Genomic DNA, 22113 nt, shown 5'->3' on the forward strand with positions numbered 1-22113 from the left:
TATATATACATAAGCACACAAAATGTGGGATGATTAAATCAAGCTAATTAACATATCCATCACCTCACTTATTTATGGTAAGATGTGAAGTCTACTCTCTTAGTTATTTTGAAATATGCAATACATTATTGACTACAGTCATCCTCTGTTCAACAGATCTCAAAAATATATTCCTCCTGTTTATCTGAAACTTTGTAGCCTTTGACCAACAACTCCCCATTCCCTCCTCCTGCTTCCCCCAGCCTCTGATAACCATCATTCTACTGTCTACTTCCATGAGCTCAGTTTCAGCTTGACTTCTTCATAGCACTTATTATCTGATGTTACATACTCTCTCTCTCTATATATATATACACATTCATATATATACATATACATATATACATATACATGTGTGTATATGTATGTGTGTATGTGTATATATACATATATTCATATATACATATATACACACCCATGTATATACATACACACACATATATACACACACATATATATACACATACATATATATGTATTTGTTGTTTGTTTGGCTTGTTTTTTTTTTAGAGACAAGGTCTCAATATGTTGCCAGGCTGATCTCAAACTCCTGGCCTCAAGCAATCCTCCCACCTTGGCCTCCCAAAGTGCTGGAATTACAGATATGAGCCACTGTGCCCAGCCTTGGCTTGCATTTTCTACCTCCTCCCCACTAGAATGTAAACTCCAAACAAATAAGAACTTTATATATTATATTCATTGCAGTATCTTCAGCACCTAGAATAGCAAATGGACAATACATATTTATTGAGATGAGATATTTTGATCTCAAACAACAGGAGCTCAGTCTGGATGCCTGATGTAGCTATTGAGAATACCAGTTCTGCCATGATGATATGAATTAGTGACTAGGGAGACTTACGTGAGAATATATTGTTAGAACAGTGATAATATCTTATTTTGATACTTTAAAGTTTATAAAACCCTTTCACATACATAATCTCCTTTGATTCTCACTCTAACTCTGGCAGTGTCAGCACAGCTGACTAGGAATTATTACCCCATTTTGAGAATGTATAAACTTTCTCAGACAGTAAAAGATATCTCGAAAATCATGCAGTGCTTGTGACCATCAGGCCAATGAGGATTATTTTGGAACTTCTATGGTGGGAGGCAGTGTAGAACAGTGGTTTAGGGATACAAACTTTGGAAGCATGCAGATCTGGTTCTTATTCAGCCACTTATCAGCCAGACATTTACTTTTCCCCACCTGTAAAATGGGGCAGTAGGATCAGTTGAAAGAACTTACGTACAGCTCTTAGCACTGTAAGTGCCTGGCATGTAGCAGTTGGCTGATCTATGTGCATATGAGTGTATCTGTTTTATTAGACACTAGGATGTTTTGGGGCAGCTAGTTCAGCCTGGTCTCCCTGTCATCATTTGGATTCCTGAGGGAATCACTAACCCAGAGGAGATTCTTATCTGTTCTGTTCTAAGCCAAGGGGGAGGATTCTGGAGTCTTCTTCCCAGATTGTGAGCTGGAAGTCTCCAGGGCTATTCTGCATCATTTGAAGAGCTCTAGATGCCATTTCAGATGCCACACTACTCTGTACTCAAAAAATATTTCAAGTAACTACCTCCCCAGTAAGTCTGTTATATGCAAGGCCATGTGTCTGATCCCCAAGGCCTAGATGCTGAGAAGTTACCTGTCCCCAGAACTCAAATCTTAGAGCACTTGTGTATCAGTATCGCTTGAGAGTTAAACAAAAAAATCAGTGCTCAGGTGTCATCCCCAAAGATTTAGATTCATTTAGTTTAGCATAGAGATTCTCTATCTTTAGCATACATCAGATTCACCTGGAGGGCTTATTAAAACAGATTTCTGGGGCCCCCAAATCCTCAGTTTCTGATTCATTTGTTTTAAAGTGGGGCCTGAGAATCTGCATATTAAGTGCATTTGCATTTCAGGTGTTGCTGATGCTGCTGGTACCTGGACCACACTTTGAGAACCATTTGAATAGAGAATGAGTACCCTAATAACCTAACAAAATTAATCCATCATCTCTGAATAATGATCAATTATATTAGTAAGTTCCTGAGCCATCCACTTTCTTCTTTTGAACAGACATTAAATCACTATAAAATTATTCCTGAAGCTACCTGTTATTCTTTGCCAAATGTCTACACAGTTTATCCATGTTGGGATAATGGGCCTTTCCCAGATAATGGCTCATCTTCCCTGTCATTTGCTCTTTAACAATGTAGCACCTTTGATTGCACTGCAACTTAGCCGTCTGAGCTTCTGCAATTCCATCCCATTTATATCTGTAGAAAATTATTTTTGGTCATAGGTTAGTGCAAAATAAAACTCTGAATTTGGATCTCTCTTCCCAGGAAGATCTGGGTTTAGACTAGGCAGCCAGTGGTTAAAGACAAAGAGTGCTTGCTGATCCAGGAGGTTTATCAGCCAGAAGTAAGAATGAATAGGAAGATGTGCCTTTAGTTGGAGGTCACACTTGAGAATTCTACAGAGCAATTTTAAGAACAGTCAGAAATCTGACGGTTATCTCCCACAGCTTTCTGGAGCTTTGGCCCATGGTAGGCAGGTAAAATCTGTGGCTATCAGAAGGCAGGTGTGGTTCTCCAGGCTAGACTGGCTGTTCAACCCCTACCTACTAGAATTTAAAAGGATGTTTCCTATTGCTTCCCAGATTCCTTTATGATAGAGAACATCTAGGATGGACGTCTTCTATAGCACATGAGAGGACCCGGGGGAGACCAAGGACTGAGGATCAAGTCTCTCTGTTTCTTTTGCATCAATGCAGTGATGGAGGCAGAGGCATTAAAACAAAAACAAAAACAAACAAACAAAAAAAACTTTGGACCATACTAACTGTTAAATAGAGGCTTAAGGCAAAAGCTCTTACATGTATGTGGGTAATGAGTACAAGATGCAGCTGCAACTAATTAGGTAATACCATATTTAGAAGAAAAGAAGACTTGGTTTTGGAGATTTGTATGATACATAGAAATATACTTGACACCCATAATGTATCAAGACAAAAATATATATACTTTTATCATAGAACTGCAAAAAAATCACTTTATGCATAAATTCTCAAAACTTTCTCTCCCTGTCACTGCTTAGATTAATGTATAGACTAATTATGTTTACTTCTTCTTAATCCTGCCTTTATCTACGACCCTGAAAAAGAACAAAATATTATCTTTGGTAGCAAGAATAAGAAAGAACATCAGAAGCTCCTACATGTTTTCCATTGCTTAGTTCTTATCTCTCTTGGCTTACCTGGTGTTGCCTCTCACAGCTGTATTCAATCAGTGCTCGTAGCCAGGAAATGCTCTGTTCACCTCTTCTCCTCCATAAGAGAGACTCTTCACTATCTTCTTCCTTTTTCAGATAAACACTCAGCAGGCCAGTTCCCCCTCCATACATGTGGTAGAAAAAAGTCAAGCAGTGTTTTCCGGAGACTCCTCGCAGAGGCCTGGACAAGAGGCGTGCTTTTTGTCCATACACCATGTGGGAGGCCTCAATGTACATGTAGTAGCCTTGAGGTGAATGCAAAAGCAGGTATTGTTAAAAAGGACACAAATTACATTTTCTCCTTCCATAATGTTCTTTCAGAGTGTCAAATCAAGATGACCTGACTAAAAGTACTGATAAAGGGTTTTATAATTTTGAAGAATACATATTATCTAAGGAAAATAAGTTACAAAAATGAGACCAGCAAAATGATTTCTTAAATGATTCATAATTCAGTTTAATTTGTATCTTGTATAGAGGTAATTAATATACCAGTATTATGCCACTGATACAGTGATTAACACATCAGAATTTATATTACTCAATCATGGACAATATTCTAAAGCTTCCAGACGTTGGTTTGGAGACAGAGAAAGAATGGGTTTTGTAGTCAGGTAGATCTGGGTTCAAGTCTTGACTCTAATATTTGTTGTCTATGTGATTCTGGTCTAATGAATAATCTCTGAACTTACATTCATCTTTTTAAGATAAGGGTTAATACCTGTGCTACAGAATTGTGAGTATTAAGTAACATAATGACATACACTCACATGTCATGCATATTCCATTATTTGTTTCCTGTCCTGCTCAGTTTCTAAAATGGTTCGTGTCACTTCTTTTTTAGGCTTGAAAACATATTCTGTAATACTTTAAAATTGCCTTTCCAATTTCCTTTTCTAATTTTATTTTATTGCTATTTTAAAATTTATTGGTTTCAGGCAGAAACAGGATTAGTCGGCATGAAGACAGGGCAGTGGTGTGCTGCAGCCAACTTCCACGGGCTTCCAATAGCCCATTGTATGCATCCTCTTTCAGCTCCAAGTGACTTCACATTGGTAGCTGGAAATGGGCCATGATGAGACTGTTTACACCACAGAAACTGGACATGTATACAAGTCAGCACATCCTTCCCAAAGAGAGCCAGTTGGTGTTAAACAATCACTATCATGTCACTGAAGTAAAACTATATATGAATAGTCATGCAAGAGATCTTTTCTAGAGTAGTTCACTGGTAATATAATTCTGTGCATCTGAGGGCCATTTTAAAAAAGGCCCTGAATTCTACATCAGTAGTTGTTAATCTTTGATCACTTGATGAAAAGTTTAAACCTCCGCTACTTGAAAAATATACAAAGAAAGTTTGCATACAACTTTGTTGCTTTGTTCGGTGTTACATTTGTGTTTGGAATGAATGTATATGTCTCCCCCAATTCGTATGTTGAAGCCCTAACCCTAGTGTGATAGTAATTGGAGATGGGGCACTGGGGAGCTAATTAGGGCTAAATCAGGTCATGAGGCTGAAGCTCTCCTGATGACAGTAGTGCACTTATAAGAAGAGACACCAGGGAGCTTGTTCTCTCTCTCTCTCTTCAGGTGCACACACCAAGAAAGGCCATGTGAGCACACAGCAAGATGTTGCCTGTCTGCAAGCTAGGAAAAGAGCCCTCACCAGGAACTAAAACAGCTGGCACGTTGATGTTGGACTATTTCTGTTGTTTAAACCACCTAGTCTATGATATTTTGTTATGGCAGCCCAAGCAAACACCAACGTTTTGCCAATTTTGATTTGTTTTTTACATATATGATGTAAAAAGTAATCTTTACAAAGTATCATATGTCTCATTATTTCATGCAGAAATTGGTGACCAAATCAACAGGAAAAATAAAGAGATCCCAAATAATACATGCAAATGAAATGGTTTCTTTATAGTTTGAAGTTTAATCAATGAATTCTAATCATTTCCAAAAATACGGCAATTGAGATATCCCAACAAGAATTGGTTGGAAGTCCCCTCTGTGTGCCTGAGAGGTCTTTCTCCATTCTCTTTTTCTTATTTCTACAAACACAAATCTGAGTTCTATAGGCTTATTAAAACAGTGGGAGAAAGCATCATTGGTCTTAATAAATTGTGTGCACTGTGTAACCCCTTCCCCCAGTGTTTTACTCTATAACGTTTTCACCCTGCAAAACTGGGCTGACTCACAGGATGTGGCCTGCATCAACCAGTCACATCTAAGGAATGATGTTGCCCCAAAGAAGCAGAATCAGAGAAGAGTTCTGTGTCAGTCACTTCAGGTTGCCTGTTATCAAGGCATGCTGCCACCAAAGGCTCCACTAGCTGGGGATTCCTGAATGCAGTGAACAAGTAGAAATCAAAACCTCCTTTAGGATACTCTAAAGACTACATATATTTCAGCCCAGTTCAAAAGTAAATTTTAATTAGAAGGCTAATTGGTTTAAATAAGAAATCGAAATTATGGGAGTGTCTTTGATCTGGTATGTTACATTTGACATCCAGTCAACTTCAACTTTTCATCTCATTGGCAGTAGTTTCATCCAGATGCAGGCTTAAGGGAAATGGCATAGCTGCCAACTTTCCCATGATCTGCTTAAAAATAGCAAAAAAACCTGTCAGTGTTCTGGAGTGCTCACCAATGACATCCTCATTACGAAATCCAGTGGTCAGTTTTCAGTCTTTGTCATTTCTGTACCATCAGTAACTTTGGACATAGTGGTTTACCACTTCAGAAAGTAGAATTACATTCTTACCTTGGCTTGCAAGACACTGTATTCTCCTGCTTTTTCTCCTCCCTCACTGGTCACTTTTTGCCAATTCCACTCTCTCTTTCCTGACCTCTTGACCCTGGAGTACCCCAAGGTCCAGTTTTTACTTCACTATTCTTACTACTTTGATGATCTCATCTTGTTTCAGGGCTTTAAATACGAAATATGTTGTTATATCTCAGATTTAAATTTTCAACGTTTTTGCTGAAATCTAGACTCATTCAAACTGTCAAATGGACATCTCCACTTACTGTCAGGTAGACATCTCACACTGAACATATTCAAAACTCAACTTCCTAACAGCCTGAAGTAGACTGAATGTTCAGTTGTTCACACCCAAAACCTGTGAGTTGCACACCACTACTCTCTTTCTCTGCTTCTCCACATCAGGGCTATCAGGAATTCCCATTGGCTCTACCTTTAAAATATATCCAGAATCCAGTCACTTCTCTTCTTATCGCCTCCACTGCTATCATCCTGGTCCAGGCTGCTATCATTTTTCGCTTGGATTAATGCAACAGCTTCCCAACTACTCTGTCTGCTTCTACTCTGGTCCCCTGCAATCTCATCTCAAAACTGTATTCATAGTGCTCCTTCCAAAGCAAAAGCAAAATCGTAACCACTCATTTAAATCCTTCCATTGGCTCAGCATTTCAGAGTAAAAGCTGAAGTCCTTACAATTGGCTTTAGAATCCTATATTATCTCCCACCTATTCTCTTACCTCTCTCATTCCTACTGGCTTTCTCCTCACTCACTGTGTTGCTTGGCCACACTGGCCTTTGTATTATTCCTGGAATATGGCAGGTATGCTGCTGCCTCAAGGCCTTTGTGTGTGCTAACCCTGGCTCTTCCTCTAGATATTCTCAGGTCTCACTCTCTTACCACCTTTAAGTCTTTGCTCAGATGTTACCTTTTCTATTAGACCTGTTCTGACTATACTATTCCAAATTGCAATCCCTTTTCCCTGGCATTCCTCATTCCCTATACCCTAATTTAATATGTTTTCCATAGTTAACTGCCTCTTATTATACTGTATAATTTTCTTATTTTTGTGTTTGCCTGTCTCTTTCCTTTAGAATTCACAAGGGCAGAGATTTTTTTCTTGTTTAGTTCACTGCCACGTTCCCAGGTCCTATAACAGTGCTTGGAACATAGCAGATGCTCATTAATATCTGTTGAATGGATGAATGAATCCTTTTTTTTCCCCACAGCTCTAAGCACAAACCAATTTGACCGTTTCTAGGGCACATGGCTCCACCACAGTCACTCCAAATGTGGGAAGTTCTTGGCAATGAGATATTCACTTGACTATGATGCTTCAAGGCAAACTAGAGCAAATCCAAGTTGTGGTAAAATTAAAGTCTTATCAAAGCAAATCATCTCGAACAAGTTCTACACTATCAGAAGTATTTTTTAAATGAACACATAAGATAATTCTTTGAGTTCATTACCTTCATTCTTTCACTGGCAAGCAAATTGGTCCACAAGAAGCACAGAGTTTTTGCACATTCAGCGATGAAAGGAACCTTTTTCTTTTGTACATATTTTCTTTAACATTTTCTAACTTAAGTTAGGTCAATGTAAACAATAATACAGATATACATAATCCTAACAGAAGGGTGTGTCTAATTTAATTCCATGGAAAGAGAGATCAAGGCATGAAAATGACCATGGTATATCGCTTAACTATGTACAAAGGAATCCCATGCTATCCTACACATAAATTAGTAGCATGGTAGATGGAAACAATACCCTAATACATTTGACTTAAAAAACATTCCCTCCCAAAAGTAATTTTTAAGACAAGAAAAAAATTTTCACACCTGGCTTTGGAGCTCTGAAAAGGCCCATTTGAATGCCAGGTAAAGGACCTTAGCTATAGATGAACTTCTCAATAGTGGGGAAAAGCTCCTCTGAAGATGCTGTCACTGGGGAACTGGAAAGTAGAGACTAAGGGCCCTGAAACATGAAGTCTTTTCAAAATGGAAGGGAAGCAATGAATTAAACATGAGAGAGATGACCTAAGAATTGTCTGTTTAGGGATGATGATTGTGCATTCCTACTGGTAACAGTACAAGTCTTGACCAGGATTATTCTGAGATTCTGGAAGAGAGGAAAACTCTTAATTATCCCTAGGATCATTTGATTGACTTCTTTCTTTCATGGGCACAATGGACTAATTCATTTACTTTGTGAGGGTGAAGCACTAGTCTGGTTGCCCAGTTCTTCCCAACAGGTTGGGACTCTAACTAAATCAGGGATGGCCTGCATAGCCTCCTCTAACCATCTGTTCTTTGGACCACACATACCTCTACAGATGTGACTCCTGAAGTGTACTATGCTTTCAGTTTATGCACCTCTGGGCCGCAGGTATCAGGCTGAAACTATTCACTAAGGTTTCCAGTTCCAGAAACCTTTGTATTTAGTACCATAAAATATGAGGAGGAGGTTCCAAGATGGCCAAATAGGAACAGTTCCAGTCTACAGCGTGAACGACACAGAAGATGGGAGACTTCTGCATTTCCGGGTTCATCTCACTAGGGCTTGTTGGACAGTGGGTACAGCCCATGGAGTGTGAGCCGAAGTAGGGCGGGGCATCATCTCACTTGGGAAGTGCAAGGGGTCAGAGAATTCCCTTTCCTAGCCAAGGGAAGCCGTGACAGATGGTACCTGGAAAATCGGGACACTCCCACCCTAATACTGCGCTTTTCCAACAGTCTTAGCAAACGGCACACGAAGAGATTATATCCCGCCTCTGGCTTGGAGGGTCCCACAGCCACAGAGCCTCCCTCACTGCTAACACAGCAGTCTGAGATTGAACCGCTAGGCAGCACCGGGGCTCGGGGAGGGGCGTCCACCATTGCTGAGGCTTGAGTAGGTAAACAAAGCAGCCAGGAAGCTCGAACTGGGTAGAGCCCACTGCAGCTCAAGGAGGGCTGCCTGCCTGCCTCTGTAGACTCCACTTCTGGGGGCAGGGCATAGCTGAACAAAGGCAGCAGAAACTTCTGCAGACTTAAATGTCCCTGACAGCTTTGAAGAGATAGTGGTTCTCCCAGCATGGAGTTTGAGATCTGAGAATGGACAGACTGCCTCCTCAAGTGGGTCCCTGACCCCCGAGTAGCCTAACTGGGAGACACCTCCCAGTAGGGGCTGACTGACACCTCATACAGCTGGGTGCCCCTCTGAGACAAAGCTTCCAGAGGAAGACTCAGGCAGCAACATCTGTCATTCTGCAGTTTTGCTGTTCTTCAGCCTCTGCTGGTGACACCCAGGCAAACAGGGTCTGGAGTGGACCTCCAGCAAACTCCAACAGACCTGCAGCTGAGGGTTCTGACTGTTAGAAGGAAAACTAGCAAACAGAAAGGACATCCACACCAAAACCCCATCTGTACATCACCAGCAAAGACCAAAGGTAGATAAAACCACAAAGATGAGGAGAAAACAGAGCAGAAAAGCTGAAAATTCTAAAAATCAGAGCACCTCTTCTACTCCAAAGGAATGCAGCTGCTCACCAGCAACGGAACAGAGCTGGACGGAGAATGACGAGTTAAGAGAAGAAAGCTTCAGATGATCGGTAATAACAAACTTCTCTGAACTAAAGGAGGATGTTCAAACCCATCGCAAAGAAGCTAAAAACCTTGAAAAAAGATAAGACGAATGGCTAACTAGAATAAATAGCATAGAGAAGACCTTAAGTGACCTGATGGAGCTGAAAACCATGGCACAATAACTACGTGATGCATGCACAAGCTTCAGTAGCCGATTAGATCAAGTGGAAGAAAAGGTATCAGTGATTGAGGATCAAATGAATGAAATGAAACGAGAAGAGAACTTTAGAGAAAAAAGAGTAAAAAGAAACAAACAAAGCTTCCAAGAAATATAGAACTATGTGAAAAGACCAAAACTACGTTTGATTGGTGTACCTGAAAGTGACGGAGAGAATGGAACCAAGTTGGAAAACACTCTTCAGGATATTATCCAGGAGAACTTCCCCAACCTAGCAAGGCAGGCCAACATTCAAATTCAGGAAATGCAGACACGAAAGACCCTTCAAAACATCAGTGAATCCAGCAGCTGATTTTTTGAAAAGATCAACAAAATTGATAGACCTCTAGCAAGACTAATAAAGAAAAAGAGACAAAAGATTCAAATAGACACAATAAAAAATGATAGAGATATCACCACCCATCCCACAGAAATACAAACTGCCATCAGAGAATACTATAAACACCTCTATGCAAATAAACTAGAAAATCTAGAAGAAATGGATAAATTCCTGGAAACATATGCCTTCCTAAGACTAAACCAGGAAGAAGTTGAATCCCTGAATAGACCAATAGCAGGCTCTGAAATTGAGGCAACAATTAATAGCATACCAACCAAAAAAAATCCAGGACCAGATGGATTCACAGCCGAATTCTACCAGAGGTACAAAGAGGAGCTGGTACCATTCCTTCTGAAACTATTCCAATCGACAGAAAAAGAGGGAATCCTCCTTAACTCATTTTATGAGGTCAGCATCATCCTGATACCAAAGCCTGATAGAGACACAACAAAAAAAGAGAATTTTACACCAATATCCCTGATGAACATCGATGCAAAAATCCTCAATAAAATACTGGCAAACCACATCCAGCAGCACATCGAAAAGCTTATTTACCATGATCAAGTTGGCTTCATCCCTGGGATGCAAGGCTGGTTCAAGATACACAAATCAATAAATGTAATCCGGCATATAAACAGAACCAAAGACAAAAACCACATGATTATCTCAATAGATGCAGAAAAGGCCTTTGACAAAATTCAACAGCCCTTCATGCTAAAAACTCTTAATAAACTAGGTATTGATGGGACATATCTCAAAATAGTAAGAGCTGTTTATGACAGACTCACAGCCAATATCATACTGAATGGGTAAAAACTGGAAGCATTCCCTTTGAAAACTGGCACAAGACAGGGATGCCCTCTCTCACCACTCCTATTCAACATACTGTTGGAAGTTCTGGCCAGGGCAATCAAGCAAGAGAAAGAAAGAAAGGGTATTCAATTAGGAAAAGAGGAAGTCAAATTGTCCCTGTTTGCAGATGACATGATTGTATATTTAGAAAACCCCATTGTGTCAGCCCCAAATCTCCTTAAGCTGATAAGCAACTTCAGCAAAGTCTCAGGATACAAAATCAGTGTGCAAAAATCACAAGCATTCCTGTACACCAATAAGAGACACACAGAGAGCCAAATCATGAGTGAACTCCCATTCACAATAGCTTCAAAGAGAATAAAATACCTAGGAATCCAGCTTACAAGGGATGTGAAGGACCTCTTCGAAGGAAACTACAAACCACTGCTCAATGAAATAAAAGAGGACACAAACAAATGGAAGAACATTCCATGCTCATGGATAGGAAGAATGAATACCGGGAAAATGGCCATACTGCCCAAGGTATTTTATAGATTCAATGCCATCCCCATCAAGCTACCAATGACTTTCTTCACAGAATTGGAAAAAACTACTTTAAAGTTCATATGGAACCAAAAAAAAAGCCCGCATTACCAAGACAGTCCTAAGCCAAAAGAACAAAGCTGGAGGCATCATGCTACCTGACTTCAAACTATACTAAAAGGCTACAATAACCAAAACAGCATGGTAGTGGTACCAAAACAGAGATATAGACCAATGGAACAGAACAGAGGCCTCAGAAATAATACCACACATCTACAACCATCTGATCTTTGACAAACCTGACAGAAACAAGAAATGGGGAAAGGATTCCCTATTCAAGAAATGGTGCTGGGAAAACTGGCTAGCCGCATGTAGAAAGCTGAAACTGGATCCCTTTCTTACACCTTATACAAAAATTAATTCAAGATGGATTAAAGACTTAAGTGTTAGACCTAAAACCATAAAAGCCCTAGAAGAAAACCTAGGCAATTTATTCAGGACATAGGCATGGGCAAGGAGTTCATGACTAAAACACCAAAAGCAATGGCAACAAAAGCCAAAATTGACAAATGGGATCTCATTAAACGAGTTTCTGCATAACAAAAGAAAATACCATCAGAGTGAACAGGCAACCTACAGAATGGGAGAAAATTTTTACACTTTTCCCATCTGATAATATATCCAGAATCTACAGAGAACTTAAACAAATTCACAAGAACAAATCAAACAACCCCATCAAAAAGTGGATGAAGGATATGAACAGACACTTCTCAAAAGAAGACATTTATGCAGCCAACAGACACGTTGAAAAATATCATCACTGGCCATCAGAGAAATGCAAATCAAAACCACAACAAGATATCATCTCACACCAGTTAGAATGGTGATCATCAAAAAGTCAGGAAACAACAGGTGGTGCTGGAGAGGATGTGGAGAAATAGGAATACTTTTACACTGTTGGTGGGAGTGTAAATTAGTTCAACCATTGTGGAAGACAGTGTGGCGATTCCTCAAGGATCTAGAACTAGAAATACCATTTGACCCAGCCATCCCATTACTGGGTATATACCCAAAGGATTATAAATCATGATGCTATAAAGACACATGCACACATATGTTTATTGTGGCACTATTCACAATAGCAAAGACTTGGAACCAGCCTAGATGTACATCAATGATAGACTGGATTAAGAAAATGTGGCACATACACACCATGGAATACTATGCAGCCATAAAAAAGGATGAGTTCATGCCCTCTGTAGGGACATGGATGAAGCTGGAAACCATTATTCTGAGCAAACTATCGCAAGGACAAAACCAAACACCACATGTTCTTACTCATAGGTGGGAATTGAACAATGAGAACACTTGACACAGGGTGGGAAACATCACACACCGGGGCCTGTCGTCGGGTGGGGAGATGGGGGAGGGATAGCATTAGGAGTTATACCTAATGTAAATGACGAGTTAATGGGTGCAGCACACCAACATGGCACATGTATACATATGTAACAAACCCGCACGTTGTGCACATGTACCCTGGAACTTAAAGTATAATAATAATAAAAAAGATACATCCCCCCAAAAATGAAAGGAAGTCTCATATGTTGCTTGTTGTATAATTATGCTGTATAGACTACGTTTGTTCCTACACACATATGCCTGTGATAAATTCTGTTATAAATTAGATGCTGTAAGAGATTAACAACAATAACTCATAATAAAATAGAACAATTATAACAATACACTGGTGCACAATTTAAAACTTATAAATTGGCCGGTTCTGGAATTTCCCATTTAATATTTTCAGATTGCCATTGACTGAGAGTAACTGAAACTCTGAGTTGGAAAGTGAACCTTTGGATAAGGGAGGACTACTTTATGTCTATTTCATAAAGCAATACCTATGTAGAGCAATCTAGACAAACATCTTACATAAACATAATTTTAAGAAATTTATCAGTGAATCGGAGTATGGCCTCTGATGCACAAACCATTTGTTCCTTTTGATGACAAATATTTTTTCTTCTTGACTTGCATATGACACTTGCTTTCCCCAGAAAAGATCAGAACTTCACGGAGAGCCACTCTGCCTCACATGTGTTTGGAAAGCAGAGAAAAGCCCTGTTTGTTGACAAGTTTTACCACATTACATCTTCAAGCACTGTCTGTCTCAGCAAACAAAAGTTCTGGATGGGAGCCAGGAAGCCCCAGTGTTGAAGCTTCATACCAACTCACATGTTCTTGCACATGAAGGATTCCAGTCTGTGGAAGGGATTATTAACTGGAGCAAATAAATTACATTCTCTCTATGGGTCATTGTTTAACATTCAAAATGGGGGTTCCATTGGATCTATTGGGAGATCAAGGTGCCATCTGTTCTTTGCACAGCAACTGTGATGTGTTGAGACGCACAGACACACACCACATCCATAATTCTTGACTGCGAAGCAGCTGTTCCTCCAGTCTCGTGGCTCTTTTGCAGGGTAGGGAAGGAGCCTGAGTGGCCTGCATAGAGAGGCTGTGTGGAATGAACAGCTAGCTGCATTCATTAGCTGGAAAAGAATTCTTAAAAATCAGGGAAAAAATATACCAATGTTTTGTGAAGAACAACAGAAGTTGTCACTCTAAAATTTCTCTTTACGCATTATACTTTTAAGTGATTTTAAAAGGCTGTCATAAATGAGGAGTTATTGTTTCATGGGTATGGAGTTTCAGTTTTGGGAAATGAAGAAAAAGCTATGGAGATGGATGGTGGTGATGGTTGCACAATGAAGTGAATAGACTCAGTGCCACTGAATTAGACACTTAAAAATGGTTAAAGTATGTTATGTGTATTTTGCTACCAATTTTTTAAAAAGCTTGTCACAGAGGCCTTCTCTGTATAAGTAGAATCTGGCAATGTCAGAAACTAACATAATAAAAAATAAGCTATGGAAAGATTGAAAGATATAGAAGACTTTAATAATCCGGAGCTAATTCCTTAGATAGTTACAAACTCACTGGATAGCATTCCTACATGTGTGAATACCAACTATCAAAATTCTTAAAAGACAGGGACTTGAAATAAACTGGAACTAACACATTAAAACAGAGTTGTGATATTCTTTTGTCTCAAAGCAAACTTTGATAAATTTCATTATTTAATATTTTAATGTATTATTAATATTTCAATCACACAAGAAGTTCTTGTGTTCTTGGAAATGAAGAAGACTTCTACCTTTATTTAGCTGCATATTGGAAGAGAATTTATTTGCCAGAAATATGGAAGGTTTATTGGAATATTTAACTGTACTACAAAAGAAAGTGCTGGTATTTCTCTGTAAATTGTTAAATGATGCAGGGTTGCTTTTCTGGAATAGTAGGATCAGGGAGGGAGGACTGAATGACTTCTATTCACTGGGGGAGTCAATGGATAGGAAATAGTTGAAGACATTTTCTCACTAACCTGGATAAGTTACTCTTGGCTTATATATTCTAGTATCATTTGGCTACAAAATCCCTGTAAACTCCAGGTCAACTAAAACTAATGTTTACAAGGAATTCTGACAGCATAGTATCATATAAATGTTAATAAAATTAGAATGGCCAGTACCACCGTGGGAATTTCGTTAAGACTTGTATTTATTGTCTCATAAATACTGTAGTCTCAAGTTCCACAACCCCCACTGGTTGCCTGAAATTGTGGATAGTACCAAACCATATATATACGTACTATGCTTTTTTCTATATGATATACTGATAGTAAAGTTTAATTTACAAGTTAGGAACAGTAAGAGATAAACAACAATAATAATAAAATAGAACAATTATAACAATATAATAAGAGTTATGTGCATGTGGTCTTTCTCTCTCTGTCTCTCCAAATCTTACTGTACAGTACTCACCATTCTTGTGCTGATGCAAGATGATACAATGCATTCATGGTGAGATAAAGTGGGATGAATGACCCAGGCATTGTAAAGTAGCGTTAGGCTACTATTGACTTTCTAAGGATACATCAGAAGGAGGAGCATCTGATTTGGGTGATCCTGGATGAATGAGCCATGATGACATGGATGTTGGATGTCAGGAGAAGATGATGTCAGTGTTTGGAGATCCTCAGTAGTTGAAGGTTTTTGTTTTGTTTTGTTTTTGCCAAAACTTTTGGAAGAGAATTGTAATAGAATGTTATTGTCTCTCTCTTTGTAACTCATTAAAGTGTTGCCACAAATGTTGTAATCCTTTGATCATACTGGTAACTTTAATGCTGCATTCCATCCTAGGATCATGTTCCATAATTTTGTCCTTTGATGTCTGTGCAATTTGAAACACTTTGGTAAATTTCAGTAATACCCACACAGCTGGTTTTGCTTCAGTTTCTTCATCTTTCTCTTCCTCTGTAGATAACATGTTCTTCCAATTCCTCATTTGGTAATACTTGAAAACCTTCAATATATTCTTCCATTTCTTCAAGTATGTTGGCAAATCCTCCACCAACTTGTCTTGCCATGTGAATGATTTTCCTAACTTCTTCATCAATCCCCAGAAAGCCTTTAAAATCATTCACAACTTTACTCCATAAGTTCTTCCAGCAGACATTTGCAGTTTCTGTTTTTAATTTGTCCATTGCAGCTTTGATGAATGTTATTGCATCTGTAATAGTGAATGATTTCCAGAACAGATTATATCCAGATTAGGGTCTACATCAGTTGCTGATCAAATGTGATCAAATACAAGGCAGGTGTATGTAGCCTTGACAAACTGAATGATGGTAAAAAGCTAAAGCAATGAGGTTGTATTCAGAGGCAAAAACACAACCTGAACATTTTCATTTTGTGTTTTATAGCTGACAGATTTAGGATGACTAGGAGCATTGTCTCTTATTAACAGGACTTTAAATTCCAACTCTTTGTCTTCCAAATATTTTTTTTCTATTTCTGGGATAATACATTGGTGGAACCATTTCATAATCAAGATGGCTGTCACCCATGCTTTCTGATTATGTTGCCAGAACATGGGCAGTTAATTTTTGTTTTCCAGAGTACTGGGTTCTTTGCTTTGTACACCATCTTGGCTTTATCATATGCCCTGAAGCATTGCCATGTGGTTCCAGAGTTCATCTGTCCTTCCATGTTTTATGCCTTGGTGCCTCCTTTGCACTTTTATGAATGCAGGTTTTATCTTCTTCCAGAAGACTTGAAGATTTGCTTTAGATGGCATCCTTTCTTTTTAATTATTTCTTCAACTCTTTTGGAAAGGTAGCAGAACCTTCTTCATCAGCAGATGCAACCTCTTCAGTATTTTTTATATTTGTCAGTCCAAACTTATTTTTGAATCTATGTAACCATCCCTTACTTGCAGTAAATGGCTTGGTATCACTTGTTTCAGGGGATCCCTTGCTGAAGTCTTCATATAGTCTCAATGCTTTCTGTTGCAACATTTTGTCATCAATTGAAACATGTTTTCTTTTCATGTCTTCCACTCACAAATTTAATGCCTTTTTCATGTTCACTAAATACTTATCATTTACTGTGGCCATAACTTTTGCAGTTTGACATGCAACAGCACAAGTAGCACAAATTTCTTTTTCCCTGTTCACAATGTCACAGATAGAAGGTGATATGGTTTGGCTGTGTCCCCACCCAAATCTCACCTTGAATTCTCATAATCCCCACATGTCAAGGGTGGGGCCAGGTGGAGAGAATTGAATCATGGGGGCCGTTCCCCACCATACTATCGTGGTAGTGAATAAGTCTCACGAGATCTGCTCATTTAATAAATGGGAGTTCCCATGCACAAGCTCTCTTGCCTTGCCGCCACGTAAGAAATGCTTTTGTACTTCGTTCATCTTCTGCCATGGTTACAAGGCTTCCCCAGCCTTGTGGAACTGTGAGTCCATTAAACCTCCTTTCCTTTATAAATTATCCAGTCTCAAGTATGTCTTTATTAGCAGAGTGAGAACAGACTAATACAGAAAGTTTCATTGTTAATGTAGTCCTTAGCAAACTTAGCATACAATTGTTTTTTCTTTCCTTATCAAATCAAGAACTTTCACCTTTTCACTTAAAGGAAGCACTTCATGGTTTCTCTTTGGCTTATCTGAATTGCCAGGAACACTACGCTTGTGCTTTGGGCCACTAGGAAGTAAAATGAAGGTGACAAACACAAGCACTGTGGTACCAGAACATCTAATAATGGAGACGGCTACTAAGTGACTCATGGTCAGAGAGTGTAGACAGCGTGGATGATGCTAGTGAAATGGGTGATTCACGTGCTGGGTAGGATGGAGAAGGATGGGGCCGGACAGTGTGATATTTCATAACACTACTCAGAACTGCACTCAATTTAACTTTTGAATTATTTATTTCTGGAATTTTCCATTTAATATTTCAGACCATGGTTTATTGCCCTCAGAGAGCAAGATCACAGATAAGAGGGGACTACTGTAAGTAGCATCTATGTCAGGAAACTTTGTTTCTGCCAGGATAGAGCTACTCAAGTAAATGGTGGCAGGAAATAGTTTGTCAAATCCTACAGAGTCCATCCCACTTCGATGCAAGTCACTATTCATCTGTTACAGATACCATTATTATGTTATTAAATAGGAGCCAGGTGGTGCGGCTGGATTTGATTGGTTGGTTTGTTTTTTGGTCTTTATTGTTGTTCTACGAGAATGATTTGTTCTACAAATGTTTCCCAAACTTTAGTCATACAAATATTACCTTTGTGATTTTTTTTGCCTATCCGTATTTGTACTATTATTCATTTAATGCTTTTCTTTAAATAGATTCCATTTTTAGTACATTTATTCAAACAGGAAACTTCATATTAGCATGAAAATAGACAGCTAGCTGTAAACCTGTGAAACAATGGTTTTGATGTACTGGTTATATATTTTTCTTGTACATGAATATTACTAACAAATTAGAAAAATATTCATGTACTTACCACTTGAATTACCTGGTGGTAAATGTAATGTAATCTAGGTAATATTGGCCCAAGGTTCCAACAGAATTTCTGGTTTCTACTAACTCATTTTACTTGTACTCATATGTCATAATTTTCTATTTTATAAAAGCACAAATGACAAAACAATGAGTCCAGGAAAATACTCCAGAGGTAAACATCAGAATTTGTAAAAGACTCACTAATTGTAAAAATAATAATACCATTCAATTCAGTGGAGCTTATAATAATATCATTCAGTTCAGTGGAGCTTACATATTATTCTTTTCACAAACAGAATCTCAGTTAATCATCAGAGCCACACTATGAGATTAGCAGATGTCAGTCTGTGCTACTATAGCAAAATACCTAAGATTAGGTAATTTATAAAGAACAGCAGTTTATTTCTCACAGTTTTGGAGGCTAGTAAGTCCACGATCAATGTGCTGACAAGTTTGCTTGTCTAACAAGGACTGCATCTTCCACAGGGGTGGAATGCTATGTCTTCACATGGTGGAAGGCATGAAGGCAAGCCAGTCGAATGCTGCGTGAAACCTCTTTTACAAAGGCCTCAATCCCATTCACAAGGAAGGAGCCCTCATTGCCTAATCATCACCTCTTAAGGGTCCTGTCTGTTAATTCTGTTACATTGGCCATTAACTTTCAACACCTGAAATTTGGAGGAGGCACATTCAAATCATAGCAGCAGGTCATTGATTGTTATCTTTATTTTACATATGAGGAAACTGAAGCTCAGAGAAGTCATGTAATTATTCCCCAGGTTATGCAGGCAGCAAATAGCAGAGGCAGCTCATTGTTTGGTCTTTCCACACCGTACTGTACTCTAGAATTTGGAAAGGTTTATTGCATCACCAGTTAGTAAGTCAGGAACTATAGCTCCCTTGGAATTGCTACATATGATGATGTATTGATTCTGATGGACACAAAATAAACTGAAATGTTTATAGTGTGGCTTTTCTGAGCTTCTGTTTTTATTTAATGGATCCATATTGACTGACCAGCTAATGTACCTGTCTGTAAAACAGCTTTGTAGGCCTCTCCCCTTTCTTTTTCCTCCCTGTCTGTGTTGTTTCAAGTATAGATGACAGGCTTTAAGAATGGGAAGTGAAAAGGCAGAATTCAATCGACAAATGCAGGTATATCTTCATAAAGTCCCAGAGTGCACCGCATTCATTCAAAAAGAATCTTGTTACCACCAATAGCAAACAAATACCCTGTGGTCATCAAGGAGAAAAATACTGTGCTCCTAGCCAAGTCTTTGAGTTTATTACTTTACTAATGTATAGAATAGAAAGTTCAGCCATTTTGGTATCCTGCCATTACTTTATTGCCTATATATGGAAAGGAGACATAGAAAAGGTTATTAGGACTAAATGCAATAAATGAGCAATACAGGCTATAGGAGGTCTCCTTTTCAAATGTAATATAATAATTGCTTAAATTGTACATCTAATTACAGGCAGGCTTCTTGTTGCTATCTCAGGATCCAAGCAGACAATAGTTAATACTGCCTTGAATGGGTTTTATTCAGTGTTTTAATATTTTTAAATGCATATGATGCCTTAGCTGACCTAGAAGATCCGATCTACCTCCAGATCTATTAACTTGTTGAGTCAATTAAAATTTTCTTATTTTAGAATATATCCTCCACGGAAAAGAAATTTCAGTGACATCAATCTAAGTAATACTACATTTATAATATAGATTACTTTCCAAAAAACCTTTAGGTGATTATCAAAGTGGTTTCTCTGATAACTGAACAAAAAAGACAAGTAAATTACCTTGTTCCTATGATGGTTGACAAAGCATCTTTGCTTGACTGAACTTCATTCAGGCTCCTAAGGCTTCTCCTAGGCCTGTCTTTGTACTTACTTATAAAATCCAGTTTTAGTAGGAACCCTAATAAGTTAGTTTAGCAAGAACCCCCCACCCTCAATATCCGATCACCCTCAATATAAGGTTCCTCATCCTCCTTCATCCTCCAGGTGATGTCCAATCACCATGCCTGTCCTTAGCAAGAATCTGTTAGGTTGGTTTAGCTAGAGCCTCCCTTACCCTTGATGTTACCTCCTAGTCATTTTTCATTCACTGACCCTCAACCAACCATTTGACTATAAATTCCCACTTGCCCACACTTTTTTCAAAGTTGAGCCCGATCTCTCTTCCCTACTGCAAAATCCCATTGCAGTGGTCCCTATAACTATCAGAATGATACTGAATCAAGCCTGCCGTACTGTGCTTTAACAAGTGTCATTGCATAATTTTTTCTTTAACATAGTTGGATGTCACCAATATTTATTATTCAAGATGAGGACTTATAAAGGGAAAGAAATAGAAAATTCCATGGTCTCTTAGGCAGTTTAAAGCCAAAGGCAATGTAAATATAAAATTGTATATTCTTCCCCTCCTATCCCTTGTCAAAGAATAGCACACCATGGAATAAGGTAATCTTAGATACAGCAAGGCCTTGGGCAGAACAGTCAGAACATATCAACAGAAGAATATGTTGTAAGAGGGCAGAGACACAAATATCTCATTCAAAGCACTATGACTGGTTGACTTGTAGTACAGAAAAGAGTATATTTTGAGTGTAATAATCATGTTCTTAAATAAATAATGCTGAAAAATAAAATGCCAAAGACATCCCCTCTGTCTCTGTTAAGTAACTTGTAGCAGAGCTATACTCTGCTGAGAAAAATTAGAAAAAAAGATAATTTTTTTAAGAAAACACCTGAAGTTATCAGAGAGATTTCCAAACAGCAAAGACATGAGGGTCCAAGAGCTAAGAAAAAATGAAAGGTCAGTGAAATGAGCTCAGTATTCTTCAAGATGCTTTCCACCTTGGGGGACCTGCCTGTTCAGTTTAGATGCCATTCAGAGAACAGCGGCCAAGTGGCAGAGAAACCAACAGATCTCACTGGGTTGGGAAGGCAGTAACTGAATTTCAGGGCTACCAAAGCAGACAAGACATTCAGGGACAAGTTTTCTGAGAAAAGGGAGGTATGAAAAAGTGATCCCATCACTTGTTAATCTTCTAAGGCATTTGTGAAATTCTTAAATTGCGGAGAGCAAGAGGACAAGAAGCCAAATGCAAAACAAAGTGGGATTTTCAGGAATCTCATCAGCTGAAGAGACACAAACTGAAGTTTAGTACATACTAAGGAGGAGAGTTCCTAGTTAAATCTGAGAGTATATTTTTGGAGGGTATATCCTAAGTTTAGGGTAGAAGCAGAAGTAGGCCAGCATAATAGAACTATAACACTACCTCAAGTTAGCTTAGTTCTGATTGGACTGAGGTGACTTGCTCTATTCTAGTTGTCTACTGGAGAATAGGTTGAATTCTCTCTAGAGGGAAATACGATCACCCCAGGATTCTATAATTTTTCACTGACAAGTCCATTATTCAATCAAATCCACCAGACATTATCAAGAAACAGGACCAGAGGGGATGGGGGTGGGGGTAACAGATGATAGAAGCAGAACCACAAGTGGCCCACATATGGAGTTATCACACAAGTACTGTAAATAATTATGATTAATAATTCAATAATATGAGCATTTATGTGTTTAAGAAAATAGATAAGACAGAGAATTTCACCAATGAACTCAAATCTATTCAAAAGCAAAAAAAAAAAATC

At 38.6% G+C, this 22113-nt stretch overlaps 1 protein-coding gene and 1 long non-coding RNA gene across 3 annotated transcripts in view; one reads left to right on the forward strand and one right to left on the reverse strand.

Annotated features, from left to right (window-relative positions):
* LOC140712920 (uncharacterized) overlaps nucleotides 1-22113 on the forward strand; it is a 105926-nt gene that overhangs the window by 45807 nt on the left and 38006 nt on the right. The gene's annotated exons all lie outside the window — the stretch shown is intronic.
* The window catches only part of MAMDC2 (MAM domain containing 2), a 182478-nt gene that overhangs the window by 13419 nt on the left and 146946 nt on the right, over nucleotides 1-22113 (reverse strand). For both annotated transcript variants that reach the window (XR_005240447.2, XM_007969453.3), the window contains exon 12: nucleotides 3287-3546. Coding sequence is in view for 1 of the 2 variants with exons in the window: in XM_007969453.3 (XP_007967644.3) it covers nucleotides 3287-3546 (260 nt within the window). In the remaining variant the exon portion in view is untranslated. The remainder of the gene's footprint in view (nucleotides 1-3286; nucleotides 3547-22113) is intronic.

The sequence above is a fragment of the Chlorocebus sabaeus genome, chromosome 12 (assembly GCF_047675955.1).
Source record: "Chlorocebus sabaeus isolate Y175 chromosome 12, mChlSab1.0.hap1, whole genome shotgun sequence".
NCBI classification, from domain to species: Eukaryota; Metazoa; Chordata; class Mammalia; order Primates; family Cercopithecidae; genus Chlorocebus; species Chlorocebus sabaeus.